Source organism: Rhea pennata, chromosome 2 (assembly GCF_028389875.1).
Source record: "Rhea pennata isolate bPtePen1 chromosome 2, bPtePen1.pri, whole genome shotgun sequence".
Classification (NCBI taxonomy): Eukaryota; Metazoa; Chordata; class Aves; order Rheiformes; family Rheidae; genus Rhea; species Rhea pennata.
In genome coordinates, this window is record NC_084664.1 from 123,331,703 (window position 1) to 123,359,217 (window position 27,515).

At 41.1% G+C, this 27,515-nt stretch overlaps 1 protein-coding gene across 2 annotated transcripts; it reads left to right on the forward strand.

Annotated features, from left to right (window-relative positions):
* The first annotated feature begins 14,618 nt into the window (after positions 1-14,618).
* Positions 14,619-27,286, forward strand: SBSPON (somatomedin B and thrombospondin type 1 domain containing). 2 transcript variants are annotated; one of them, XM_062570274.1, is made up of 5 exons: positions 14,619-14,875; positions 24,312-24,506; positions 25,072-25,162; positions 25,973-26,152; positions 26,912-27,286. In XM_062570274.1, exons 1-5 carry the CDS (start codon positions 14,632-14,634, stop codon positions 27,027-27,029), a joined length of 828 nt encoding a protein of 275 aa, XP_062426258.1. In that variant the 5' UTR covers positions 14,619-14,631; the 3' UTR covers positions 27,030-27,286. The 2 variants fall into 2 exon arrangements, with proteins under 2 accessions (XP_062426258.1, XP_062426259.1); XM_062570275.1 differs by having other exon boundaries at positions 25,976-26,152.
* Positions 27,287-27,515: the final 229 nt, after the last annotated feature.

The following is a 27,515-nucleotide window of genomic DNA, read 5'->3' on the forward strand; positions in this document are numbered from 1 at the left end:
GATATAAACGTCTGCTACTGGCTTTACTGTGAAATGTTGAGAAGTCTAATTAAATACTATGTTTCTATTCATGTTTAAGAGAAGCTGACTTTAGCAACTATCTAGATTCAAAAAACTGAGTTTACTGGGTGAAAAGCACCACAAAAAACCTAATAGGATGAGTTAAGTTAAAACAATGTAGGGTTAAGGATAAATGTGGCACCATAACTAATAGTTTAAAGCTATATACTCAATTAACATCTTTAAAACACGATGCTAATGCTGATGCCAAGATGTACTCAACATCATGACTGGAGGTACAGTGTCTTAATTAGCTTAAGCCAATGCAAGGTCATGCTGCTACCAAAATTGCGTGTGCCGTCACCTATGTTGCTGCAATTGCAGATGCCCACCATATCTCTCTTGCTGGCATTAAAACTTCTGCAATCTCACAGCTATTGGATCAGCTTGCAGAGCTGCCTGAAAATTAGCCCCTCAAATATGATCATCATCCAGCTGAATCTGTAATCTGACCTGACTCTGTATGTCCCAAACACCAGATATGGGTGGTAGCAGCAATCTGCATATGATGATGGTCAAAAGACAGGACTACCCTTTCAGTAGAAGTATATTCTCACAAAAGCTAATCATGAAATTGGACCTTGACTTTGCAAATTTGTTCAGGCTAACAGGGCTTGGATGGGTTTGACTGTACTGCCTTGTTGCTGCCTTGCACTTTAGGTAATCCTTCCAACCTGTGCAAACTGGGCTTAAAAAGCAGGGCAAGTGAACCAATAATTCTCATTTGGTAGTGCTTTATATCCACTTCCTGCAGGTGTAAATCACTCCAGCAGGTGCTAAGTAGAAGGCCCAAGGGCTGGATTCATTTTTACTTCCTTCAAACTGCTTTGTATTGCTGCACTACAAATGAATACGATCAAAGCAAAAACCTGTTTGGAAGTTGTGATAACATCTATCTCAGCATCAGTTTCTTGCTACTACTGTAGTGTAGAAGTTTATATCTATAGATGTTCAAGGTGCTCATTTAACCCTCATTTATTTGATTACTACTGCATAAAAGCAAATGAATATTTATATTAAAAGATAGAACTTTTGTTAGGAATCTACTTAACAGGTGAGAATAGCTACCAACACAAGGTTTGTAACTTACTGCAGCAAAGTTGTATACAGTTTAGTGAAAATTTTAAGCCATCACTTTAATAGTTTTTATGTCACAAAGCAAATTCCCCACTACCCTCCTTGGCAGTAAGAAAAAATCAGTGCTTGAAAAGAGAAGGAAGGATATTCTTAAGGAAGAAGATATACTCTACAGTATAAAGCAAAACTATTCCATGGACCAGAACAGGCACTGATTTGCTAGGATAGGCAAATACCTAATGAATACTGCTGTGTTTGTTCTTCTGTAGAAATTAAGTTCAGAAAAAAGAAGAGGGTTACACCAACTGCTGGTGGCTAATGAAGAGGGGCAGCCACCTGCTAAGCAGATCCTGGAGGGGCGGGTGGCACAGTAGGCGTGGAGGAGACGGCTGCTAGAGCTGTGAGGTCTGTTCGGTCACATGTAGGAGTGTGAGCATTAGTGCTGTCTGGGGCTGGAGGAGGATGTCTGGGTCATGTGAGCAGAAAGGTAGGACAGTGCTAGTAGTTTTTGCTTCTGTTCTTTTGAAAATAAAGGTCTCCTTCCATTTGAAGCCACTTCATCTGAAGGCCAAGATAGTATTCAAGCACTTTTGTGTCTCACGCAGTCTTGCATGGTGGTGAACACTGTGTAAAGAGCTTGTGTAGCCAGCTACAGTCATTTTAAAACCCCTTAAAAACTTCGGACTTCCTGACAGAAAGGCATTTATAGTGTATTCCCTGGTCTGGGAGAGATTCCTGAGAATTAGTGGGCCTGCAGTGTCACCTAAGATATGATACGCCTTGCTAAATCACTCTGGGGAGCCTTATCTCTTGCTTGTGGTCAGGCTTCAGGTTCTCCAGCATAACACTGTGTGCTGCAAACATTCATTCCTAACGTGTCGCAGCAGTAACATTACATTTGTTATTATATGTGTGTGTGGCTGCTGCTGGCTGGTTGATTCTCACTTGCAGCAATTCAGTCCTCTTTGCAAACATGCTATCACTGTTTATCTGTACTACAGTGCTGCCTTAGGGCACAACTAGAGATTAGGTCTGCCTTCAGTTGGGCTCGCTCTGTGCACATCCTAAATTCAAATGCTACTCATTCAAGGAATCAGTTTAGTTCCACTGTGCTGAGCTGTGGAGGGCAGTATTGATCCTATACTTTTTAATTTGATGATGTAGAAAGAAGTAGAACCACATTTTTGTGAAATTTGTCGATCCAATTCCTACCTAAGAGGGCCTGTTGACTTCAGTGAAGTTGCACAAGTGATTAATCTGCTTAGCTTGTTTTTTTTAAGTACAGTAAGTCCTGTTTTGCAGATATAAATGAAAACTTGTTAAGGGGAAGTGTTTACTACCTTAGCAAGACACTTTCAGAAGTGATGGGAGTTGATTTGTAAGAAGGTCATGAAACCAAGTAACACAATAGACCAAAACATTTTTTTTCCCTCTTAAATGTTTGCAGTAAAGAAGCTAGAGGCTGCTTTAGGCATGCCAGGCTGGAAACCTCCATTTTAAGATACCGATTCTTTTTTCTTTAGAAAAACCATAGAGAAATCTGCTTAAAAGCTGCATGTTTTGCAGCATAGTCAGCTGCTGTCTGTGGCATTACTTCCAAACCCCTGTTCTTTTTCTCATAGATAACGATGTCAGTGTTGTTTGAATCATCCTGCTTCGTGTTCTAAAAGACCCTTGTCTCATGCACACATTTAAACACATGCACACAGGAATGCTCTGGGAGACTTTTTTCTCTGAGGCCAGGACAGAGGCCAAGTCCCAAGTATCTTGCTGTCAGTGATGGAGATTCAAAGGATAAGCTCTGAGCCTCTGTGTGATCATCTTAAATCACCTGAGAATGTGTCAGGCTCTATAATGTTACCCAGAAATCTTAAAACCTCTGTGGATTAGAAAAACCATTCCCACGACTTACTTTGCCCCTTGAGCAAGCACTGTCATCTCAAAATAGGATAACTTGCCGGACATTACGAGTTGAGAGGCACTAGGCTATCTATTTCTGACAGTGCAATTTGGTCTTCATGGGGGATCAAATGATTATTTTGATGTCCTTTCTAGCTGTACCTTCATCACTGGTCTTTTCAAAATAAGTAAATGAGCTGGATCAATTTTATTTTATTTTATTTTATTTTATTTTTTTTTTTTTTTTTTTGCTTTTTTTCCAGTAGTTTGGAGCATGGGAGAAATAAAATGGGAACGAGCAATCTTAATATAATACTGTCTGCAAACACAGGCCAGCACTGAACTTCAGATCAAGCAGGATTATGGAAGTGAAGGAAAAATAAGTTGGCTAAGAAACATAGAACCAAAATATCAACTAATATACCTAATTCATAAAATTGAAACAGAATCAATTTTAGGCAAGCTTCTGATTATTTTTCTTCAGTTCCAAATTCTGTGATCACTTACCCTGGGAGAAAATGTTTGCTGGAGTTTCCTTATTTCTACCATACTTTTTAATTTCCCTCCTGGGATACTATTTACAGCCAACAATTTGAGTCTTGGAGGTGCAGTTCCCATTGACATTAATGATGTGTGCATGCTGTGAAGATAACTATAATCCCTTTACAGATTAAACACTTGGTGCTGTCAAACCTTTTTCTAATACAGTAAATGTAAAGGCATTTCTTCCAAATGAGTGTATATATTTTTTTTCCTTTACAGATAGTTGCAGTGTTTTTTGACTGCTCTGGATGAGCAAATAGGACTGAAGTTTTCTCCTAGAACACACAGATGTGAATGGGTGGCCAGGTTAATATGGCTGTTCAGGATCTTTGAAAGTCACGCTGAAGGGTCTATACAGTATATTCTTCCTGGAGCCAATATAGATTTATAACTTTACAAAAACTTATAAATTTTAATTCCCCATCCTGAGACATACAGTGTCAGATTGCTGGATTTTTAAAGAAGGTGCCAATTCTGCATTGATACGCATTCAGTGCTGCAGGAGAAACGTTATGTAAATTTTGTAAGCTGTGGAGAAACACAGAATATGATCTCAAGAGAAAAGTCAATGATCTCCTATTTGAAATATAAGTCTCTGCATGCACTAACTGCAGCATATCTAGTTTTGCTCTCCATAGATCTATTATATCAATAACTGAGCCAAAACTGACATAAAGAATGTTAGCATCAAAATTGTGGAAGTGCTGTGCTGGTGTAAATAAAATAAAAGAGTATAGTTCTTGTACTTGTCTGTGGTGGAGATAACTGTGCGAGGCATTGACAAACATGCTGCAGATGCAGAGGCTTGACTGTGGGTATCCTCTGCCCTGTAGACCTCTGTTTTGCTGCTCATGAAGATTAGTGCCAGTATGGGAATCAAATACAACTGTCGTACTGGCATCTTCAAGCTGCATAGAAAGATAGGACATCTAAGAGAAAGATCTGAACAAATCAAGAGACAACATAGCCCTAAAATCAACTCTTTCTTTAACGGTATGCACTTATAGATATAATGGACACATTAAAATGCAGAGATGGTGAGATAAATTCAGGCTCATGGATGAGCAGATGTCCTGAGTGGGGAAAGCCCTCACATTTATTAGCATTAGGTGATGAGATGTCTGTTCTGCTTCATCTGCTACAGTCAAAGCTGAGCAGTCTCCTCTTTAGTTCAGAGCTGTATCTACCTTTGTCATCTACTTCAACAGAATGTAAATTCTAGACACATTTATTCCCTATGTAGAATCAGTCACTTTCTTCTTTCAGCCATGAAGTGATAATAAATTGTAAATTCATTCTTAAGGGTAATATAAGGATTTACCTTTTTAAAAGAATCTTCATAACCTCCACTATAGTGTTATCACATTTTTAAAAGTGTAACTTTCTGTTTTCTTAATTTATAGTGTAATTTATCTGTCAACAGGTGAGAATAAATTTGCTTAAACTCTTTTATTTGCAATCAGTGAAAATCTAGTGCTTGCAGGGTGCTTAGCTCCTTTCAATTCCATCTTTTATCCACAGATTCAGTCAGAAGTGGAAAGAACAGTAAGGAACTAAGCATGAATACAGCAGAACACATAAGCACACACTAAACTTGAAGCGTATGAGTATTTGATTAAAATCAATCGGATAATTTAAACTTAAATACAAGCTGAGCCAAAGCTTAGTTTAAAAACTAAAGTTTAGTTTTGGTGTGACTGATTTGGCAGCAGGAATGGTCAGGAGCCTAGTTCTGGGTACTTGAACGGCACCCTACAGGCACCCTACCCTTTTCAAACTATTGATGAATCTATCAACTAGCACCCAAAGAGGAAAGGACATGTGAATATTCCTCTTTTTGCCCAGAAAGAACAGTATTCTGGGGAGCTAAGACATTGTGGCCTAGTTCCTCAGTGGTGCTCATTAAAATGGATGGGAGTTGACCCCTGAATACCTTGAAGTTATTCAGGCAGATTAACTTGCCTTTCCAAAGCTTCATGGAAAACTGGAAATGGGAATGGAAACTGGGTCCAGTCTAAGTTACTACCAACTTAGATCATTTCTGAACTACTCTTGAATGAAATGAGGTGTCATCCTTTCACATTCAAGTTGCCATCTGCTGATGTGTGAAATAAAATGCATAGCAGTTAAGTTTTTTTAAATGGCATAGCAGTAAGTTTATGTTGGGTAGATCTTGGCTCAGATTGCATAGACTGTTCCTGTTCTTTAGAGATGCTCAAAACTTAAAAAACTGCTATATGCTTTGGGTAGTCTCCCTTGTTGTAAGGGATATGACAAAGGTGCGTACAGATGTGCCATGTACACTAAACCAGTCTTGGTGCTGTTGCTACTGAAGTAGTAGTAAAAAGGGTTTCATTCATCCCATGTCCACAGCCAGCATCTAGAGTGTGAGAACTGGAGGCAAACTCAACACCTCAGTGGAAAGGACTGTTCCTCCATGCTTGTCTGTTTGGCACCTTTACCCTTCAGTAATATTTTAAAAAGCCTTTTAAAGAGCGTAGAGGAAATGCAGGTAATACCACAAAGGATTTGTATCAGGAAGAACACCAAATTTGTTCAGGGTGATTTTATGAAGTGCAGAGCATTCAGAGAAGTTTGTAATACATGAATGACTCAAAAACACTTAAGGGCAGACCTCACTTTAAAGTAGTATATTTCCATAGAGACCAGGAGGAGCAACTCTGGTGGAGACTCAGGTTTATATTTTTCTTTAAGATTATTTATCTTTAAAACAATGCCCATATTTTGTAAGATGATATTTTTATTGCAGCAAGGGCCTTTTGGTTTTGTGATCACTATTTCTCCTTGTACTTTTGGTTAATGTTTCAAATAAGGAAGTATCTGTTACTGCTAATCCAAAAAAGGAAGCGCAAAATAGTTGTCACAGTGCAGTGAGTGCTAACAAAACATGAACTCTCTCCAAGGTCCTTGATCTGTACCCTTCTGCTGGTCTGGAAGGGGCCACTTCAATTAACTCTGTAAGGAGAACATTACAGCTGGAGATCAGGAGTAGCTCACCAGGCAGTAAGTCATTCAGTGTCCCTTTGAAAATGCCTCCAAATTCAGCTGACTGCCTCTATTCATGTATCACAAACCTCTCATGCACCACAACTACAACAAGTGCCAGGGGCTATGGGGTAACTCCTGGCCATGCCACAAGCACAAGTAACAAAGTGGAGAAGGCAGCTGTAGGAAGAGAGAAATAATATTAAATGGGAGAAGACTCTTCTGAAGAGACAAAAAGGGACACCCTGAGGGCTATGGTACGAATGGAGTGATCATCCTGGAGTGGATCTTCCACTGATATAAATGAATCAGTGTGGGTAATTGATTTCTCTGCTTTTTATGACAAGGCTTGGTTTCTGCCATATACACATCTTGGTTCTATGACAATTTAGTCAAAGGACATTGCTATCAAAACAAATTTCAGTGCAAGAAGAGAGTAAAAATTACTGGTCTAACCCCACAGTTTTGTGCTTCCCTCTAGTACAGAAGTCCAGTTGGACTTACAGGTCCAAACATAGGCGAGTGGTGACAACTGTGCAGGATTCCTGACTGTGGAGGTGGCCTTCTCCTTCCTCTCTGTTGCTTAAGGGGGGGTCCCAGGACAAAGTTCTTGGGATTGTGGCACTTGCATTGGTATTGGTTATAAGAATATGCAGGACATACTCAAAGCCAGTGCTGAAAGGCGCTGGAAGACCAGAGTGGGCCATGAGGCAAAGACTGAAGCAGAGTCTCCAGTTGAGCCAGGAACTGGGGCTCATGTCCACTCTCTCTTTTCTCTTAGTAATCCTGCTCCATGCCTTTTGGGCTGAAGGTCACTCATGTATTGCAGCATATTTGGTATTTACACTGCTGGCAAGATTGCAGGCCAGAGGTGGGAGACTGAAGCTAGAAGTCTTTGAACATAGCTTTTGTATTACCATAGAATCTGGTGACTTCTCCATTTTTTCCAGTCTCTAAACCAGAAAGGGATTCTCTACTTCAATGGGTATCAGCTTGTGATTCATGTGGTCCTTCTGTGGACTACTAAGATGACTGAGAGAAGTAAAATTTTAGATGCTAGATTTTGTGAGATTTCTGCAGAGGTCTGTGCCTCTACTGCAGTGTTTCTAGCGACCTAATACCTGGAAATGGTTGAAAATGGCTGTTACTTTAAAGTAGAGCTGGTTTAACTGTGAATCTTCTGCTTCTATACGGGAAATATTTGGTGAAGTATTAAAAGCCTGCATTTCACAGATGACTGGAAATAATCTTTCTTTTTTCTTTCTCTCAATGAAATATTTGTTCTTTTTCTGAAAATAGTATCAGGACGCATTTCATATATGCAACTGGGACTGATCCTAAACTTGACAAGCCTTGATGTTCTGAATAGCTGTTTACATTGTACTTTTCATCATAGTATTGGTGAACTTCCACAGGTGTGTTTAACAACATGAGTAATATTTGTCTTTTTTTATGACACAGAGTGAAGTTGGCACACTGGAATGACTTGTCTTGGTAGTTTTTTGGAGATTTTCTTGTTAAATATACATCTTTTTATTTAGGTAAAATGAAAAAATGAGGCTTGTACCTGGAGTATAGAAAGAATTCATTTCTTTAGGAGAGCCCTTCAGTTCTGCTGAATTCCTCCCACAGGTTCCCAGTAATGATATAACTTCCACAAAGATGAGCTTTCTCCGTTCCTCATTGTGTTAGTGGAATTAAAAGGTTGACCATACTAGAGCCATAGTGTCAGACTGGGCTTTGAGCAAACCTGAAGACAAAGGATCAAGACTTGAACTTGATTTGAAATTCTATTGGAAACTGATATAAAAGGTCTCCACGTCTTGCCTCTCAATTGAGACTGTTGCATATGGAAAAGCTCTACTGCCTTCAGGCTGAATCAGGGCTCATAAAATCTTATTGTGCTTTTAGCGGCACAATGCAAACCCAGGGGTCTACACGCATGGGTAGAGCTCTGGGTAGCATATGGTCTGCGTACAAAGCAGTGGCTCTGGGGTCTCTGGCCCCCAGAGGTTGATTAGATGAATTACAAAGAGGTGCCTTATCAAAAATCAAAGCTGACTAAGTCCATCATCTGACTGAAAAGCTTTGTTTATTGTTCTGCTCTTTAATAGCAAGATATGTGTGGAATTTGGATGGAGGAAATAATTCAGAATATTCTAGATGCTGCACATGCTAGATGTGCACAGCGCAGAATACTTCTCCGCAGCCTGAGAGCCAAAGTCTGCCCCTGCACGCTGACACAATTCCACCGGCGTCCCTGAGATGACAAAGCTGTAACTAATTGGGCTAAGCACGCAAGCTTTCACTGGTGTGTGCACACAACCAAAGACAAACTCTGGCTCCAAATGTTTTTCCCTGAATATATTGTCATGGTACCTGGCCTCATTTTAGCCAGAACAATACATTTTTGTCTACAGGCACTAAAAATAGTTCGCGTACTAATTAAAAAAAAACAAGCTGTGACAGAAAACAATAAAAGCAAGGAAATGTGAAAGCATTTTTACATAGCCAGCAGCTTTGCTGGCACCATTTCTAGCTATGGAGAGGGTTATTAGCAAGCCCAGAATTATATAAACAGTTTCTTCTGCCAGCCAGGGTACACCAGAATCATCATTTACTTTTAAATAATTCAAGTCAGCAAAATCCACCTTTTCATCAGGCCACTGGAAAGATTGGCACAGGCATTTAAAAGCGGGGCGATGATCAGAAAAATGACTCTCTTTCTCCACAGTTCAGCGCCCTGATTTCAGGGACGCGTTGCCATTCCCGCTCCCTTCGTTGACCAAACGGGTGTTTATTCCCGCTAGTGCAGCAGGCTCGCCAGCTGCACGAGGGGGAGCTGCCTTCTTCCTTGCAAAATGCGTCATCGTCAAGAAGACGAATCTTTTTGCTACTGGAGGCGACACAGGAGAAAGAGGGAAGCAAACTGCGTTTTGGACGGAGCTAATACGAGGGACAGTTTCACATAGTAAGCGGAGCAAATCTGATCGGGAAATAACGGGAAATAATCCGTCTTAGGTACTTTTCACATCGATTTAAATAACGCCTGTGAGGTTAGGCGATTAGTCTTTTCAGCTCACTCAGTACTTTACAGCTGGATGAAAAAGAAGCTAAACAGGCCTAAATCAAGGCTGATATTTGCTCTGGATCTGGCAGAACAGGGTGCTGCTCGCAGGCGGCAGGGGAAGAGGGCGAAGGGCGCAGCGGAGACTGAGGGAAGCTGCCTTCTCGGGAAGACCTCGGGCAAACCGGCAGGCCCAGGTTCAGTAAATCCTTCCAGAATTGCATAACTTGGAAAAAGTGAGCAGCATCCTACCGTGCGGTTATTAGGTGCCACAGGCTATGCAAGTGCTCGTGCATCTTGCTGGAGAGGGGCCTAATCTCTTGGTATCAGTTTCTCTTATCTTTAAATAGTCATAATGATACTTCCTCAAAAAGGGAATTAATGGATTCAGTCATGATCACAGAAAATAGCTACCAAAAAAATCATGCAACAGCAGAAGAAACAGGGAATATGTGGAATAAAAATCTGGGATGCTCATTTTTTAAGCGGTACTTCTGTTCTGCCAAGTGATTATGTTAAACTCTTACCTTCTGCTTTTACTCTGACTAATCATGCACATATAAAAGTAAAGCTACCTTGCAAGCTCTGCAGGAAGATAGCAAACAAACAAATGTCAAGTGCCTTCTGTCCCTCACACATCATGCATAGATGCCTTCATGCCGGAGCAAAGCCTTTGCAAGCGAGGGTGGCCTAAATTGCTGGGAAAGGGTGTCTGAACAGCAGGCTGACTATCCTGGACCAGTAGTTAGAAAACTTATTGCTTGGAGAATATATCATTAAAAGAAAAACAAACTGGAACAACCTCATGATAACATTTCTGGAGATACTTTCTAGATGAGAATTGCATTTAGAATTAAGATAAAATAGGAACTAACGTGAGAGAGTGTACTTATGACTGAGATACTATTATTTCATAGGCTATATTCCATTTATTCAGCCAAAAGATGTAGTTGTAGTCTGATAGGCAAAGGCGGGGTGTGCGTGTGTGTGTCCACCAAATGGACTGGCTAGGCCAGACTAATAGTCAGCTGCTGCTGGCAGAGACAGTGCTGCCTCCCCCTCCTCTGACTGCCCTGGGGCTCTCTTCCTCGCGTGGGCTCAGGTGCTTCATCCCTCAGCAAACCAGTTCAGCTCACTGAACCTCTAAGGAACTAACTCAGAAAAAAAAAGGAAAAGAATATTTTTGAAGCACTCATCCATTTAGGTCAGGTATTAAAAATTGCCTGGCATTTTCTATGTGGAAGCTCAGCAGCAGCTCTGTGTTCATCCCAATACTTGGACATTTCTTCAATAGCTTCCAGGGTGAAGGCCCTTAAAAATCAACTAATAGCTAACTCTGCTGCCTTCACACTAACCTCTAGAATTCAAGCAATTTCATGCACCACTACCACTCACAACTAAATCGATGGTTGTAATTGAGATGCTGCTAGCAAATGTGGCTTCCATGGCAGAGGTCCACTAGTAGGACTTCCAAGGTAAAATGGATGCAAGATAAGAGCTGTTTTTGCAGCAAATGGCCTTTGTCAAATATAGCCAGGTACTTCTCTATATGGCCAGTGCGCTCTTGTGAGTGACCTATGTAGAACAGCTTGAGCTGGTCTTTGAAACAGCACACAGCAAAGCCTATGAAACTACTAAAAACCTTCTTTTATTTATGTAGTGTAGTATATATAGACTGATCATCAGTGAACATAAATTACTCTTTATTTTTCTAATACAAAATATTGCTGTTACTCTAAACTGTCAGCCTCAATAGCAAACACCATGACTGATTATTCAACTTAGTAAGGATTAATTCTTATCAGGAGAAATTCTACTTTTTCAGAACAACAGGAACAAAAGCCTCATAAGGCAAACTCAAGCTGCAGCTGATTATGGTGTTCCTGGGAAGTCTGGTGCGGCACAGTAGGAAGGAGACAGAAAGCAGAGCTTTTGTTGTCACATCATTCACTGTGTTGCTTCAATTCAAAATTTAAGTGGATTGCTTTCGGAAGGGTATTTCTGAAAAGTAAATAAAGCACTGTGTGCAAACACAGGTCTAAAAGAAAAAAAAAATGCCCTGCAGGATCTCTGAAGTCTCCTCATTTTGTTGCCATCAGATTAACCTCTCAGCAGCAAACAAAAATGAATTCTATTTGTGCAAGTTAGGACCTTCCAGAAAGTTTGCTTGTGGAGAGGTGTGGGCATGTGGAATGCCCTGGACTGACAGATAATATATCTGAAAAGCACTTTGAAGTTGACCTGAATAGTTCTCATATTCAGCCTTCGAAGTTACTGTGGATATAATTTAAACTTGGAAAATAAAAGTATTTTGCAATTGGATGTATATTTTGGTCTCAGACTGCTACTTTTGCCCAGTTGCAGGTGTTTCCAGTCTTCTGCCTAATATTATGAGTAGAGGTGCACCACAGGAATGGACTGAGATTATCAGAGTTTGGGAAAAACATGCTCTACAGCAAGCCTAAATAAGCACAGTAAATAACAGAGCTGGTAAACGTGGTAAATAATAGAGCCTAGTTCTCTTTTTAATTCACTATTGGAAGACATTGTGCGCTGTTTTGTCTTTGTAGTATTAAAAACCAAGCAGAAGGCTATTTAAGGCAATGGAGACACTTTGGTTGGGAAAAAGAAAACAACAGAATGAGACTCATTGGAACCAGTTACAAGTCAGGGAAATTAGTTGAAAACTGTGTTTCATACCCTTGGTTTCTTTTCCCTTCTTACTGTCTCTATAATAATACAGTTACATTTTAGTTTGAAAAGTGGGTATGTTATTGGAAATTTGATTTTTGAGCGGCAAAGTCTAAACCAGGGCAAATGTGGCAGAAAAACACAAAAATAGCTGGCAACTTGAGCTAGACTGTAGTTTTCAAAATCTAATAGTTAGTGGCAGCACCTGGTTTTGAGAAAATTACAATACAGTCCTGAGATTTCTCCTCACCTCTGGGATTCATCAGAAATTTTTGGCACTGGCGACGTGTGTGGAACGGATGATTGTCTCCACCCCGGACAACTCTCCTCTGGGGTACAGGAGTGAGACAGAGCAAAAGCTCTGCCCCTTTTCTAAGCTTCCCGTGTATGCCAGCCTTGCCAAACCTGCTTTTCCTCATTGTTAAATATATCTCCGTGATAAAGAGATAACCAATAGCAGGGCATAAGCAACACATTCTTCCTGAGAACCATCTCACACCAAAGTAGAAAAAAATCTCTGCCTATCTTGCCGGATTGCTGTGTAAGAGTTTCAATGCTGCTTCATCATCTAAGAATGAGTTGCTGTATTTCTTTGCTCTTCTCACTCACAATTTACTTAGTAATACTCCTGACAGCAAGACACTAAACCTGAAAAAGAAAAAGCAAGATATTTGCTGGGACAAACTGCATAAGCTTGTTCTCTCCTTTAATTATGATTCTTCTATCTGGTTATTTAAGAGGACTTACTTTCCTGCATCCAGTAGAAATTTTAATGCTTTCCATTTGTATTCTATTGTCTTTTAATAGACTGTTGCAGACCTAATTTCTTGTTTTTCGCTAGACATATCCAATAAGAGAAAGTCATTCTCTAAACTGTTCCAAACTCAGCCAACCATTTTAAACTCATCCAAATTTTATTGAATTATTGCCTTTGCATATGTCACCTGCAGGTGACATCCTACAGATTATAGGTAATAATACAGTAGTAGTGGATAACAGCACAGAACTGACCTGCCTGGATTTAAATAACATTTTAATATCAATGTTACCATAGCTAGAAGAAATTATACTCTGGCTGCCCTGGGCTGTCTCAGTGGGTCCAAATACCCACATGTAACAGATAACATAATGTTACCTCTCATCTCTAAGCAGCTTTGGGAGAGCAGAGAGGTCTCTCAGCTACCACCTTAGTAGCTAAGTATCTGTAAGCTGAAGTATACAAAGCTAACATAATTTTGCAGTCTTTTCACTGCTTGCTCTGGGGATTTGGTTTTGGCTAAAATGATCAGGTCCTATTAAACTGGAGACCTCTTAGGACTGAACTCTTAGGGCTGAGCTCCCTGAAGATAACTGAAAACCACAACCAAGCTCTTTGTGTTCGAGGAAGTGATTTGGGGATCTGTCTTGTTTTCCTTGTGCACCTTGCTTGTTTCTGAAACAGAGCAGAAAAGAACAAAAATGAGAAGAAAAAAAGAAAAGAGATAAAAGGATAAAAGGAAAAAAGGGAAAAGAGAAAAGGGGGAAAAAAGAAAAAGAAAATGAGTAAAAGAGAAGGAAATGAAAAGGAAAGGGGGGGGGGAAAGAAGAGGAAAAGTGAAGAGAAAAATGAGAGAAGGGTAAGAACAGAGGCAAAGCAAGCACTTGCTCCTGGCTGTGCGGAATGTCTCCAGAATGAGAAAGCATCTGGACGAATAAGCCCAGGGCGATCCCCGCTCGCTGAGCTGTGTGGAGATGGGTGGGACGCTCAGGGGCCGCTGGGCATGTCGCTGCTGTGCAGGACACTGCCGGGGACACAAATACACTGTGCAGGTCATCACTGGGCAGGACACTGCCGGGGACACCCCTGTGCGGGTCACTGCTGTGCAGGACACCACTGCGGACACTCCTGGGGACAGGGCTGCGCGGGTCACTGCGGGGGACGTGGTTGTGAGGGACACCGCTGGGGCTGCTGCTCGGCGGGTCTCTGCCTGGGGACATCGCTGGGGATCGCAGTGCGCGGTCACCGCTGGGGACAGGCCGCCGCGGCCCCCCAGCCCCCGGGCGGGCGGCGGGGCCGTTCCGGGCGGCGGCTCCAGCGCGGCTCCGGCCGGGCGCCCCCGGTCCCCGCACGGCGGCAGCGCGCCCCGTCGGGGCGGCGGGCAGGGCCGGGGCGGGCCGGGGCGGGCCGGGGGTGCGGCCGGCGCTGCGCGGGGCGCTGGGTGCCGCCCGCGGGGGCGGCGCGGAGCAGCGCGGGCGGCTCCGCACGTCGGGCGGCTCCGCACGTCGGGCGGGCGCGGCGCGGCGCGGGCATGGGCGGCGCGGCGCTGGCCGGCGCCCTGTGGCTGGGGCTGCTGTGGCGTCTGTGGGCCGAGAGCGGCGCCGAGAGCGGTACCGGGGCGGGCTGCACCGCGGCCGGCAAGTGCTGCGAGGGCAGGGACGCCGCCTGCGTCGGCAGGGGCTGGAGGGCGGACGGGGGCTACGGCACCTGCTTCTGCGACGAAGGCTGCCGGCGCGTCGGGGACTGCTGCCACGACCACGGCCAGGCGTGCCCAGGTAGGGCCGCCCGCTGCCCCCGCCCGGGCCGGCGGCCGGCGTCGGGGCCAGCGGCGGGGGGTCGGTCTCGTCCGCAGCCCCAAGCGAGTCGGCCAGGACGGAGGCCGCCTGGGGCTGGCCGCAGCTGGGGCTGGGGTTGGGGTTCTCCCTGGGCGCTCCTGTCCCCTTATCCAGTTTGTTGCCTCCTGGTGGTGTGTGAGCTGGAAGTTGTCCTGGGTTTGGGGGCTGGAAATCAGGCATGTGGTGATGGTCTTAGCTGAGAGGGGCTTCTTCAGCCTGTAAACTATAGGAGGATGAGTTTGTCATTGGTGTCACCAGCCTTGGGTTGGGGTGGGACCAGGGACCAGGCTGGTGCTATGTGAACACAGCAGCAAACACTCTTGCAAGAATTGTTTTTGCCCCTTTCCCAGACTAGATGTTTGCAAGGTTTGTGGGTCTGCAGGAGCGCAGAGACTGAAGTTGGCCAAGTTGAAGTTATTTTCCCTCTAAAATGCATTGTTCCATTCATCCCTGATGATCTAATCTCATCCCAGATCTGTATCATTTATGATAAGGATGTAGGTCTACAGAGACAATGGGAAGATGCATTTAGCTCCATCTGTGTACTGAGCTGCATCCTCATGTCTTGTCGAATGACTGTCAATTAAATAATTGGGGAAATCCCCAGGGTGAGACTACATTCTCATTTCTAGGGGCAGGAGTCTGCCAGGACGAGGCCTTGACCCACAGGGAAGGCAGGGGCTTCAAAATGAGCTAGAAGATGTGTGAGAAGGGTCCTCTGGCAGCTTGCCCACAGCAACCTGCCTGAGAAGGCCTGGCTCCCCGAGGACCGTTGGCAAGGGTAGGAGAACACTCGTTGAAGACAGTTCTTAACTCTCTGTGATTTTACATGTCACTTCTACCCAACTGGACCAAGCAGTCTTGCAGGTATTCACACCTCCTCTTCTTGTATTTTTATCCCTTGCAGTCTTCAGAACATTTGTTCTCTCTCCCTCTGTCTGCAGTGTGGGACACTGCTGTCACAACTAGTCCGCAGACAGCCTGACAGCTCTCTGGAGCTGGCTGGATGCAAGCCAGTGTAGACCCAAAATGCTGTGAGTCTTGGCCAAACAGTCCTGCTAATTAGGGTTTATATCAGCAGGCTCGGCATGGTACTGAGCTACACAGCTTTGGGACCCAGCTTGGCTTTCACCTGGCTCGGGGAGGGTTGGGGGGTGGTGAATACAGCTGTCTGGCCACGTAGAGCTGTCATAAGTGATGTGATGCTGCACAGAAAGACTGAGCAGAGCAGGACTCTGATGACAGGTCTCCACAGAAAAACAGGTCAGACCTCAGACCTCTAGACCATGTTTTTTTAATAATAACAGCAAGGAAGAAACTGGGCCATGAGATCAGACAGAGGGTGCCTAGTAGCATCTCTTGAAGTTGGCAGTGTTTTATATATTGAGCTTTTAGTGAGGCAAATCAATAGGCAGAACACACAAGATAATTCCTTGTCATAGAGTCATAGCATTTTGCATAGCATTTCAGTAAATCAGATAGTTAATATTCAAATACAACAGGAGAAAGCTAATAAAGATATGTACTGCTAGCATTAAAACAGAGCTGTGAAGTACAGAAAATTTTATTAAGAATTCCAAAAAGAAGCTTAATCTTTTGCCTGAAAGGTGCCAGTTTATCCACTTTTTTTTTAATCATGACTTCAATCAGATGCCTTGTTATTGCAATGGTATTTTTTGTTTCAAGCATGGTGATAGTTGCCTGGAAATGTGTGATGCATGAAGTGTTTGCAGTGTCTCCCTGTTGGCCACTGTGTGGACACTGAGTACTCTAGACATGGACAGAAAGATGAAGTCTCAGTGACTTTCCCATGTCTCACTCTTTAGCACCAGCACTGGAACTGGACAGTCTTATGGTGGACCAGTCCCCCTGGGAGCTAAACCAGCAGGAAAACTGTGCTTTCTGTAGTGTTGGTTTCTCGCTAGTTTAATTCTGTGAGCTGGCTCACAGCCTAGTGGTGTGAGCACTGGTGCCAGTGCCGGCAAGGGGAGCAGTGCTTCGGGCATGGGTGAAGTGCTGGATGACAGGATTTTGGCAGCCCTGATCTAGGTTTGACTCTCCTAGTCCGGGAGAGCAGCTCCCATAACTCATACACCCCAAATTGATCACAAGAAGTTGCCCTTTTAGAGGCAAATGACCAAATATGCTTTTTACTGCAAACTGCCAGCAAGTTTCTATTAGAAAAAAAAATCTAAATAGTTCCAATGGGAGTTTTTATCAACAAAAACAAGTATGACCTAAAAGTACTTCTATTTTAAGCTAGTTGTTGTTCCTGTTGGATTTTGAAGTTTCACTTTCACTGTCTCTAAGTTCTGTCCATGTGTGCATTTAATGAACCAAGGTTGTCTATTTATGTGCACTCTGAAATAATCTATTGTTTAAATGTGGTTCAAAAATTGAAAACAAAAAAGGGAAGTAAGTTAATAGAAAAATTCTTCTTATACTACAGCTTTACTGTCATCCTGATCACAATTTGTGATTTCTGCATTAGCTTTTCATCCTTCTGTAAATATTTAACAGGACAAAGTATTTGGGGAAAGTGTAACATGCTCATATCTTCAAAAATAAATAATCAAGAAATGTGTTAGGAATAATACAAAAACAACACTCTGAAATAATAGAAACCAATGACAGGAAGGATGTTTGAAAGCTGCCAACACCATGATTGGATTCCACCATGCCTAAAAATTGTCATATATTTTGTGCTTTATAAATAGATGGCTTGGAGTAAGTCTGTGGGAGGCTGTACCTATGTCCAAGGGTTTTTAAATAAATTTCCCTACAGTTCTAATAGTGGAGAAAGAGCATTTTTGTGCATAGAGAACATTTTAAATAGAAAATGTTGTACTATGAGAAAGCCTGAAAAAAAGAACGACCTTGTCATTTAAATGAAAGTGGTTGCTCACAAAATCTGCAGATTCATATACATTACAACATGTGTTGCACAGTGCTTCAGTGAAGATATGTAGCCCTCTTTGTTCTGGAGGTGGTTTCATGGAAAAAAAATACAGGATGACTCAAAAAAATTCTACAGTTCTCAGTGCTTTAAATGAAAAAACTCCCAACCACTCAAGCTGTGTTTCACAGGACAGTGTTGCAATTTTTCTGTACATCTTTGAATTTCCAAGGGTCTGATTAGCTTTCCAAGCTTTTCTAAGGGTCTGATGTTCTTTGGGGTCTTTACCTAGCACCCTAGTCCCAGCCATCTGAGTGCAATACCTGTCCTTTAGGTTCCCTTGGTTTGTCATGTCTCTCTTCCAAATCAATCCTTCTTCATTCAATGAATTGCTGTCTACCATCATTTTGTTAACTGGGTTGGACCACTAATAAGATGGACAGAGGGCCATGAAGAAATAGCTAGATATCCCCTGATATATTTGTTTGTATTTCAAGAAATGGCACTGTTCCTTTTATGTCAGCTCTGTGATCCGTTCTCTGTCATGTTGGAGAATTTGACATCTTTCCAAGGAGGCACAAAACTAATGTCCTATCCCTTAGTGATTTCTGGGTACTGACTGCAAGAGTAGCATTGTTAGCCCACTGGCTAAATTCCATTCTAGCGACCCAATATTCTTTTTATTCCACATGACTGAAGCAATTCATACTTCTTGTTCTAAATCTTTATGATCATAAAATTGCTGTGTATTTCTGCAATCTGCCAGTGTTTGACTGTCAACTTGAATTCATTTCAGCAAGATGTGAAGTCATCCCTTTCTTTATTATGCAGCTAGACAATCCCTTTGGGAGTTTTCTGCATGGAAAGTGTGATGTAGACCTGATGTTATCTGCATATCAAGGTGCTAATCTAGGATTAAAATTACATAGAAATTCTTAGTTCTGCAGGTCATTCATACAGACAAATTGGAACAGAGTCAAAAGATATGGAAATAGCTAGATTAGATCCTCTGTCCTTTGGGTGCTCTAGGTTAAATTAAGCTGTGTGACAAGGCATCAAAGTTTATGCTTGTACTGTCATATAAAATGGGACAAGGACTGTTCTCTGGCCCTGAGGCCAGATGGCAGAGACTGTTATGTCCATTCCATATGTAGCACTTGTCCAGGGGTTTCCCATTGGTGCCCTAAGATATTTTTACTATCACTATTTTTCTTTTTTAGTTCAAAATGTCTGAAACAAATGTTGAGGGTTGCGATGAAACATGTTAAGAGTGGTGTTTTCATAGCCACAGAGTTTATGTGTTAGGTGGCGTGGGATACAGAGATGTCTGAGCGCAACACCTGATGGCACAATGTTGGATATCGCCATATGGCAAAGGGAGCCAAACCTGGTGCAGTCTTCTCCATGCTATTTTCTTGTGCTGTTATACAAATCGTGCCCAGGAGCTGTCTGCGAAGATGCTAATCTTTAAGTAGGAGGAAATGCCAGACAATGCTGACAGTTAAGCAGCACGGACAGTTAGTGGCTCAATGCCCATGGCTGCTCCTTGGTTCTGTTTTATTTGGCAGAGCTGCAGAGTTGCCAAGAACATGGAATACAGCATCCATGGTCACTTGTACTCCTATTGCTATCAGGCCCCTTAAAAAGTACAGGTTTGGTGAGAACCAGTGCAGAGTGAAAGGAAAGGAGGGGAATTATTACAGTGTTATATCTTCAGGGTAGCCTCCTTCAGGGGTTTTATCTACTTTATTCTGTCTGTAGCTCTCCAAGAAATTAGACACTTAGTGAGAGAGCAAACATAGCAATTTCTGTCTCTTACAAAAACAGTCACACACACCAAAGAGGTAATCACATTTTAGTCCCTCTTCCCAATGTTTCATATTGACAGAATCCCAGAGGGCTTGAAATATTTTTCTGAATGACCAGCTTGCTCCCATCAGTTATCCTCAATACTGATGAAGGAATATAACTAGGGGTTAAGCCATAAAGCTTCCTGGGGATTTAAACTGTAATGAGGAAATATAGGAAAAAAATAGGATCCAAAACATGTGATATGTTGCCATTACAAGCTAATGGGAAACAATATATTGGAGAAATGAAAAAGCAGCTTTTTCTTTTAAATAGAACAAGAGGTATAATTCAAAGATATTCAGAACCAATGTAAGGTATCATGACCATTGACTATGACATATATTCTGTTTCATTCCCTAAATATGATATTGAAGATCTGCTTTTAAAGGAGGGAGAATGCAAAGTAAAATATTTTTCATACTACATAGAAAATAATTTTAAGCCTATTTGCAGTGTGCAAGGAAAACAACTCTTTGAAGATTTGAAGGATTTCAGTATCGGGAAATAGGAGATTAGAATATTTACCTTTTTTTAAAGGCTGTCTGTAATAGTATTTCAATTACATGAGATGGAATCATAATTTTATTGAAAAAGTAAACTTACCAGAGGACAAAAAGCACCTAATAATATTACAGAAAGCGGCATGGACTAGTACACAGTGGTGTACGCTTTGACTGCTTGCCTTATTTCATGGTTGGAGAATGCGGCAGACACAGCCTAGACCTGCTCACCAGCTAGCGCACTGTGCACACACGGTGACGTGAGGCTCCCGCTGCTGCCCAGGCAGGGTGGTTCTCTCTGGACACGGCACTGCCAGGTGAGGAAGATGGGGCTCAACCTGCAGCAATCCAGCCTTTCCCAAAAGACCTGCAAGAAAAGGGGAATGAACTGGAAATGAACTGCCTGTCAAATTAAATGGTCTGCTAGGTCCAGGACTCCCCGGACAGAGAAATGACTGTTTATTCTCAATGGATTCTTCTTCTTGATGGATGTCCATGGGCAAATTGTTTCTCTTATCTTTTACTGCTCTATCTGCGAAGGCTATATAGGCTTCAAGCTCCTTGTTGGAGGGATTGTATTCACTGCACTGGTTCCCAGAGATCCTCATCCAGCTCCCCAGGGCTCTGAAACAGTCATCTAGGAGATACTGCCATGTAAATAAACACAGTTGGAAGACCTAAATTTTAAATTATTGATGAATAAGATATAGATGTAGAGTCTTAAAAATTCAACCGTTAGTGCTTACTGAATTATTTATGAAGGAATGTTTCCAAAAGAAAACCCAAGAAGAAAAACAGGTACTACTATAACTTAAGTAGTAGCTTTAATTAATGATAATATAAATATTGCTATTTTCAGTCAAAGGCCAAGCTTTTCCCCGGATGCATTTATTCTACTCATTTAAAAATTTGCTTAGCAGATTTTTTAGATTTGTTCAGCAGATCTGCTCAGCTGTAAAAGGGAATGATATTAAAAAGATTCTAAGCAGTACTACAAAGCAGGTAAAATCTTTGCTTTTGACAACTCTTTTGCATCCTACAGAAAATTTGGAAGCACAGTAATGATTATAAAAGACAAATATTCTTTTGTATTTTTTTTTTCAGTTCAAATCTTCTGAAGAAGCAGACATAGGCTCCTTACCTTAATGGCCTACGTATGACCCAATAGATTAACCTTTAAATTGTCACATATGCCCTACAGGACTTCTACATTGCATTCATTTGCCTCCAAAACAATGGTCACTGTTTAGAAATAAAAAACCTCTGATACTGTCAAATCTACACAAGCTGTAACAATTTTATCCAAGGGATATTTTTTGTAAGTGTGCTGTGGAAGTGTTGAGGAGCTTTGAGGAGTCCTTGCCACAGAACAGCAGCCCAAAGAGCAGGATGTAACACTTGCAGAAAAAAAGACAAGCAGAACTTTCAATAAGACAACCTGGATCCTGTGCCCAAACAGCTAAGAATACAGCCTGGGAAGGTGAAACCAGAGGAATATCAGAAAAGAATCAGAAAGTGAGTTGTAGTGCAGGGATAGTCTTGCAGGGTAAATGAGAGGACTTTAAAGAGAGGTGATATGGCAAAGATAGAGGCACAAATTAGGATTAGGTATTAATAAGAAAGGAATTCATATATACTTGTAAGGAGCTGAAGCAGGTGTGAATTGAATGACTTTCCTCACAGTCACAATAGCTACCTGCAGACAGAGAGACTGCACCAAGATATTCTGACTCCCTATATAACACGTTAGTCACAAGATAGTTCTTAAGTGAGTGACAGCTACTAAAGAGTCTGGGAAATACAGTTCTAGTTTTGGGACCCTAGCCAAGAGGGATTTCTTAAGAGGACCTGTAGAACCTCAAAGCTTGAGGGAATGTTTAGGTTTTGCTCATTTTCAGAATGTATAAAACCATCCTTATGGACAAAAGAAGCAGTACAGTAGGCACTGGGCAGTAGGAATGTTGCCTGGGTTATGATAAGCACTGCAGGGCTTTGTGGATAAGGAACAATTCACAGAAAAATGCATGTTATGAATATTACTAGAGACAGGAGATGTGACCTGGGTTTCTGCCCATGGCTGCAAAGAATATTTGTGCAAATGCTCACCTAATACCTTTTGTAATGTCTATAAAGTACATATGGAGAGCATTAAAAAATAAACACGGACTTACTAGGACAATGACAGGGACTGGAAGACACTTTGCTCCTCAGTGGTGAGCATTGCCTGATGTGGCAGGAATGCTTTGAATCACGTGGCAGCTTAGATACAAAGGTCTCATTTTCAGCCAGACAGGACTGAGTACAGTTTTGAAGAACTATACTATACATTTTTACTATTAAAAGTGAAATCAGTAGGCCATACAGTTTTCAAAACCTGGAGCTTAGTGTTCCTGTAGATAAACACCAGGAAAGTTCAGGGAACAAACTTTCAGTTCAGTTCTCATGGAAATATGTCAAATGACTGTGTTTTGTACTGTAAGGTTAATGGGTAAATAAAACAAAGATTTGTGTATTATGCAGCTTTTTACAGAGGAATAATGTATCTATTACCTGTTTCTACATTCTGGCAATCAGGCTGCAAAATCTTTTCTTCCAGAGTAGATTATCTGTATTCATCTGGAACATCTGTCTGACATGTTGTCCATGCTTATATTTGCAAGACAAGGCAGAGCTACCTTTTTGCCAGAATACAAACGGCAAATACAAAGGAAGGGAAAAGTATAGATTGGAAGAGTGATTATCATGATTAATAGAAATGAGAGATATAAGGAGCATGCATTTTTGGATAGATGAATAGAGATATTCTGCATGAGATACAAGCAGAATCATTATTAAAGGCACTGCAGAGAATAAAATAAGAAAGGAAATGTCTAGTGAGAATCAAATATGATAGATCAGAGTATTTCTAAATATGAATCTCAAGAAGTATTTAAACGGAGATGTTTATTGTATCATCTACATTCCTCCTTGAAAGGTTATAAATTTGACAAATATGAAATTAGGGTTATACATGAGAGGATGATTCTAGTTCTTCTATGGAATACATGCAGAAAGCTGCATTTTTTTCTTTCTTTTTTTAAAAGAAAAAAAAAAAAGTGTGAAAGGCCATAGCTGGGCTAAAGGTTAGAAGAGTTGCCGGAAAACTAGCGTAGAAAAATGCTTTGCTTTGTATTCTTTCTTCTTCATCTGAGACCATCAATGAATACACCTAATATATGCCAGTTTTACAGATGAAGAAAGAACTTGTTTTTACCTATGACTATTAGGTAGGTTTAGGAGGGACCAAAGATACGAACTAGCACACAGTACTTATGCTATCGGTGCTCTATCTGAAGGAATCATAGTTTATGGTTCAAAGTTTACTTTTAAAATAACAGCACTTTTCCCATAGCAATTTAGAACACACTTGGGTCAAGTTCAGAGGAAGCTTGTGATATGTGAGAACAAAAATTCCAATATGCAATGGATTATTCTATAGTTGGGAATGAGCATAAGAGGATCTTATTTTTACGCACATTCAAATATATATGTATATACAATGTGTATTTTTTATACGTATACACACACACACACACATATATATCTATACACACAATCCTACACACATCCCTGGATTACTTCGAGACTAAATAAAACCAAAATTTTTACCAAAAGAAGTCTTCACAACAAGGACAGTGGAGCAGGACTGTCTGCGTTAAAACAGGAAAACTAAAGCTATGGCAGCGGAACTTCATTCAAACTTGAGGAAAGAAGTCTAGAAATCAAGTTGAGGGGAATCAAGAAGGTTGAAAGGCTTTCTGAATCCTGCTACTTCATGTAATAGTTCATGAACTGGTTCAGTAGCTCAGTCCACTGACTGAGATCAACAAGTTGGTCTCTCTCAGTGGCAAATACCGTATGCTCCAGAGGAGAGAACAAGGAAAGAAATTTCCATAAGGAACTGTTTCTTTCCTGAGACAAGTGATGAGATGTAAAACTTGAAGATGCAAGCCCCTAGAAAAAAGCATTTAAAAGCATAAAAAGCATATATATGAAAGGTAAACCAAACATGTTTTCATTTATTGAGAAAGGAATCTAGAGAAAAGAAGTAAGGCTTCACTGCTAGTAATGTTTCAATATTGCTTTGCAGCTCTTCCCTGCATTGTAGGGGAGTGGAGTCACTGGAGTGGCTGCGCAGAACAATGTAAACCCGATTTGCGAATACGTAGGCGCTATGTACAACAGGAACCTAAAAACAGTGGTGAACCCTGTCCTGTTCTGGAAGAGAAGGCTGGCTGCCTGGACTACCTGACTTACCAGGGAAAGGACTGCGGACATGAACATGGTAGTCTCTCTGATTTTTCTGAATACCTTTTGCCATTATGGCCTTAAGTTTTCCACTGTCAAAGCACAGAAAATAACTATCTGTAGCTAGCTGGTTAAAAATAAAATTAAACCACCTGCTTTTGACTGCAAGATTGCAGCTTGCTCTTCTGTTTTTACTTATTTTTCGTATTTGGCCTTTTCTGAATTTCTATTAAATTAACAACTAAGCTGCACATCTTCCTTTAATGTCTTGATTTAAGTCCCTCAGTAAGTATCAAATTATTTCTGTGCAAAGCTAGGACACAAACTCAGTACAAAACAGGAACCTCAACTCTTGTAGAACTCCAGCACACCCCATTTCCTGAGTCTAGACTGTGCTCATTCCATTTCTTCTGCATAAGGAGAGAACTCAGATGTAAGGAACAGAGTTGAAGGGGGTGTTGCCAATGCTGTATCACTTTTTCACTGAAGCCAGTCAGAATCACCTTATACAACTCCATAAGATTCATGCACCCACCTCTACAGTAATCAAAGAAAGACTGAACCTCACCTTGCTGCTTCACTATAACTGTTTTCCTCCTCAGTCCCTGCTTTCATAACTACCTCTGAATACAGTAAAGAAAGAAAACAACGAACAGCATCTCCTCTCTGGTCTTCAGAAGAAGAAGAAGCTGGGTAATCTATTTATCATATACACCTGAGCCATCTTATTCTAAAGTAAAGAGCTGGACATAAAATATTAACGAACTTGCAACAGTTCAAAAATAAGCTATAGCTTCTACTGGTTTGCTCTTCTGCAGTTCATTTGCATCTCCAGTTATTGTTTATTACTTGCTAACTGTCCTGAATTAGAACCATACAGGAGCCACGGAAAATTTGAGAGCCAGCAATAAGTACATCTAAACATCTAAGTTAAATCTATCTGCAAGTTAGACGTAGATCTCTGAGCAAACAAGGCTGGTTGAACATGATCACTTCCAAGGCCTTTTCTTAACATTGATTGACAAAAACAGTAAAAAAAAAAAATATGATTTGCTTACAAATACGGTTAGGAAGTTTGTTTAAATTGAGCTACTATTGACTCTGTAATGCTTATAATACTTTGGTCTTTGCTACTTTGCTCAGAACAATAGTCAATAAGTATTCTTAAAATCCTATTTTCCATTTTCTCTTTTAGTAGTCACAGAAGGAAAAATATGAGGTCCTAAGACTTAGTAAGAGATGTACTTTTGAACATAATTTAAGAATGTAGAACACAACCAAAGAGTGTGATACAAAGTACAGAACTTGGGCATGGAATGAGCAATAGTTTCCTTAATGTTTTTAAAAATCCATTAATTGGGTAGACTTAAAAATGAATAGGTCTAACTTGCACTTCACAAACACCACCTATGTAATAAGTACATTTTGAGTGTAAATTTAGCTTGTGCTTTAACTATAACTAATTTAATACTTATATGACAATAAATCTTTTATCTTTCCAAGTAGATATTGTGTGGAATTTAAAACTGAATCACTTTCGCACCACTGTGCTTTGGAGAATCGGCCATATGCTCGATGGATGCAGTACCTACGAGAAGGACACACTGTGTGTGTATCCTGCCAGCCTCCAGCTATGAATATTGACACTCATCGTTGTTCTGGAGATGGCCATAATGCAGATAGGTAAAGAGAGAAATAATTTTTCTGCTGTCTGTTCTATAGCAAAAATCTAGCACAGAATTTAAGAATTCTCAAAGCCACATTAAAAGCTGCATTTATTACACCTAAAAAAAATGAAATAGTTCATATCACTTCCAGAGCTCAGAAGATTTAGCTTTTCAGTGCTCACAGAAATTCCATTCAAATTAATGCATTTAAAACCTAGATAAAACTGGTACAGCAAATTAAGTATCAGAATTTAGTGCTTTGAGCGTTTTATTCGGTATTGTGAAGGAATGATGCAACTTCCGTAGTGCAAGAGGTATTTAAACAGTTAGACACTGTTACTTAGCAGGTGTGCCTCCTGCCATAATCCAAATCTGATTTCAAGTTTAGTGGTGCCAGACTGATCTGGCACTGCCCCCTCATATATCTATAAACTTGCATTCTAGAATAGTAATTCTGAAATAAGACATTTAATATTTAGAACAATTTTATTTAGTCCATACATCTATTAATAGGCATGCTACATAATGCTACACAATTGGCTATTCTCATCATCTTGTATACTAATGAATATAGTGCCTGCTCCAGAGAGTTTGCTTACAATTGTAAGCACAGAAGAACTATAAAAGTTAGATGAGCTAATTAGTCTTACATTATTAAGCAAATCTGATCTTCTACTGCATGATTTGTCATAAAGCACAATTTAGTAATATGAAACTTACAGTTCTTATTGTTCATAAACTCACTCTTTGCTCCTCATTTATTGTCAATTTTCAGAGATAAAATCTTACACTGGGAAGCAGTTGGCAACTCTCGGTGCCAAGGAACCTGGAAGAAAGTTCGGCAACTGGAGGAGTGTTCATGTCCCCCTGTTCATAGCTTTATTTTCACATAAAGGTTCAAAAGATCTTTAAAACAGCAACAACAAAAAGATTAAAGAAAACTAACACTGATGCCAAAAAACTTGCAGCTTTGTACTGTATTGGCTGGTGCCTCACTGAACTTTAAAGGAGACAAAAATTTGGAAGCAGTTTGGGCAACTGTCTCTGTCTTAATACAAAATGCTGAGATTGATCTATGTAACTTAGAACGCTGTAAGCCTGTTTCCATGTTTCTCTTTTGTAATTAAAGAGCTAGTATTTCTAACCATAATAGTTGCGGTATCCTGCGCTGCATTAGGAAGTGTTGCCAGCAGGTTGAGTGAGGTGATCCTGCCCCCTACTCAGTCCTGGGGAGGCCTCATCTCGAGTACTGCGTCCGGTTCTGGGCTCCCCACTACAAGAGAGACATGGAGCTACTGGAGAGAGTCCAGCATAGGGCTACAAAGATGATCAGAGGGCTGGAGCACCTGCCCTGTGAGGAACAGCTGTGAGAGCTGGGC

What these genes read in the sequence shown, in the direction of transcription:
- SBSPON (XM_062570274.1), top strand. Translation starts at nt 14,632, where the DNA reads ATGGGCGGCGCGGCGCTGGCCGGCGCCCTGTGGCTGGGGCTGCTGTGG. An exon ending in CCACGGCCAGGCGTGCCCAG is followed by an intron (nt 14,876 to 24,311) that starts GTAGGGCCGCCC and finishes ATTGCTTTGCAG; the next exon opens with CTCTTCCCTGCATTGTAGGG. An exon ending in TCAGAAGAAGAAGAAGCTGG is followed by an intron (nt 25,163 to 25,972) that starts GTAATCTATTTA and finishes TATCTTTCCAAG; the next exon opens with TAGATATTGTGTGGAATTTA.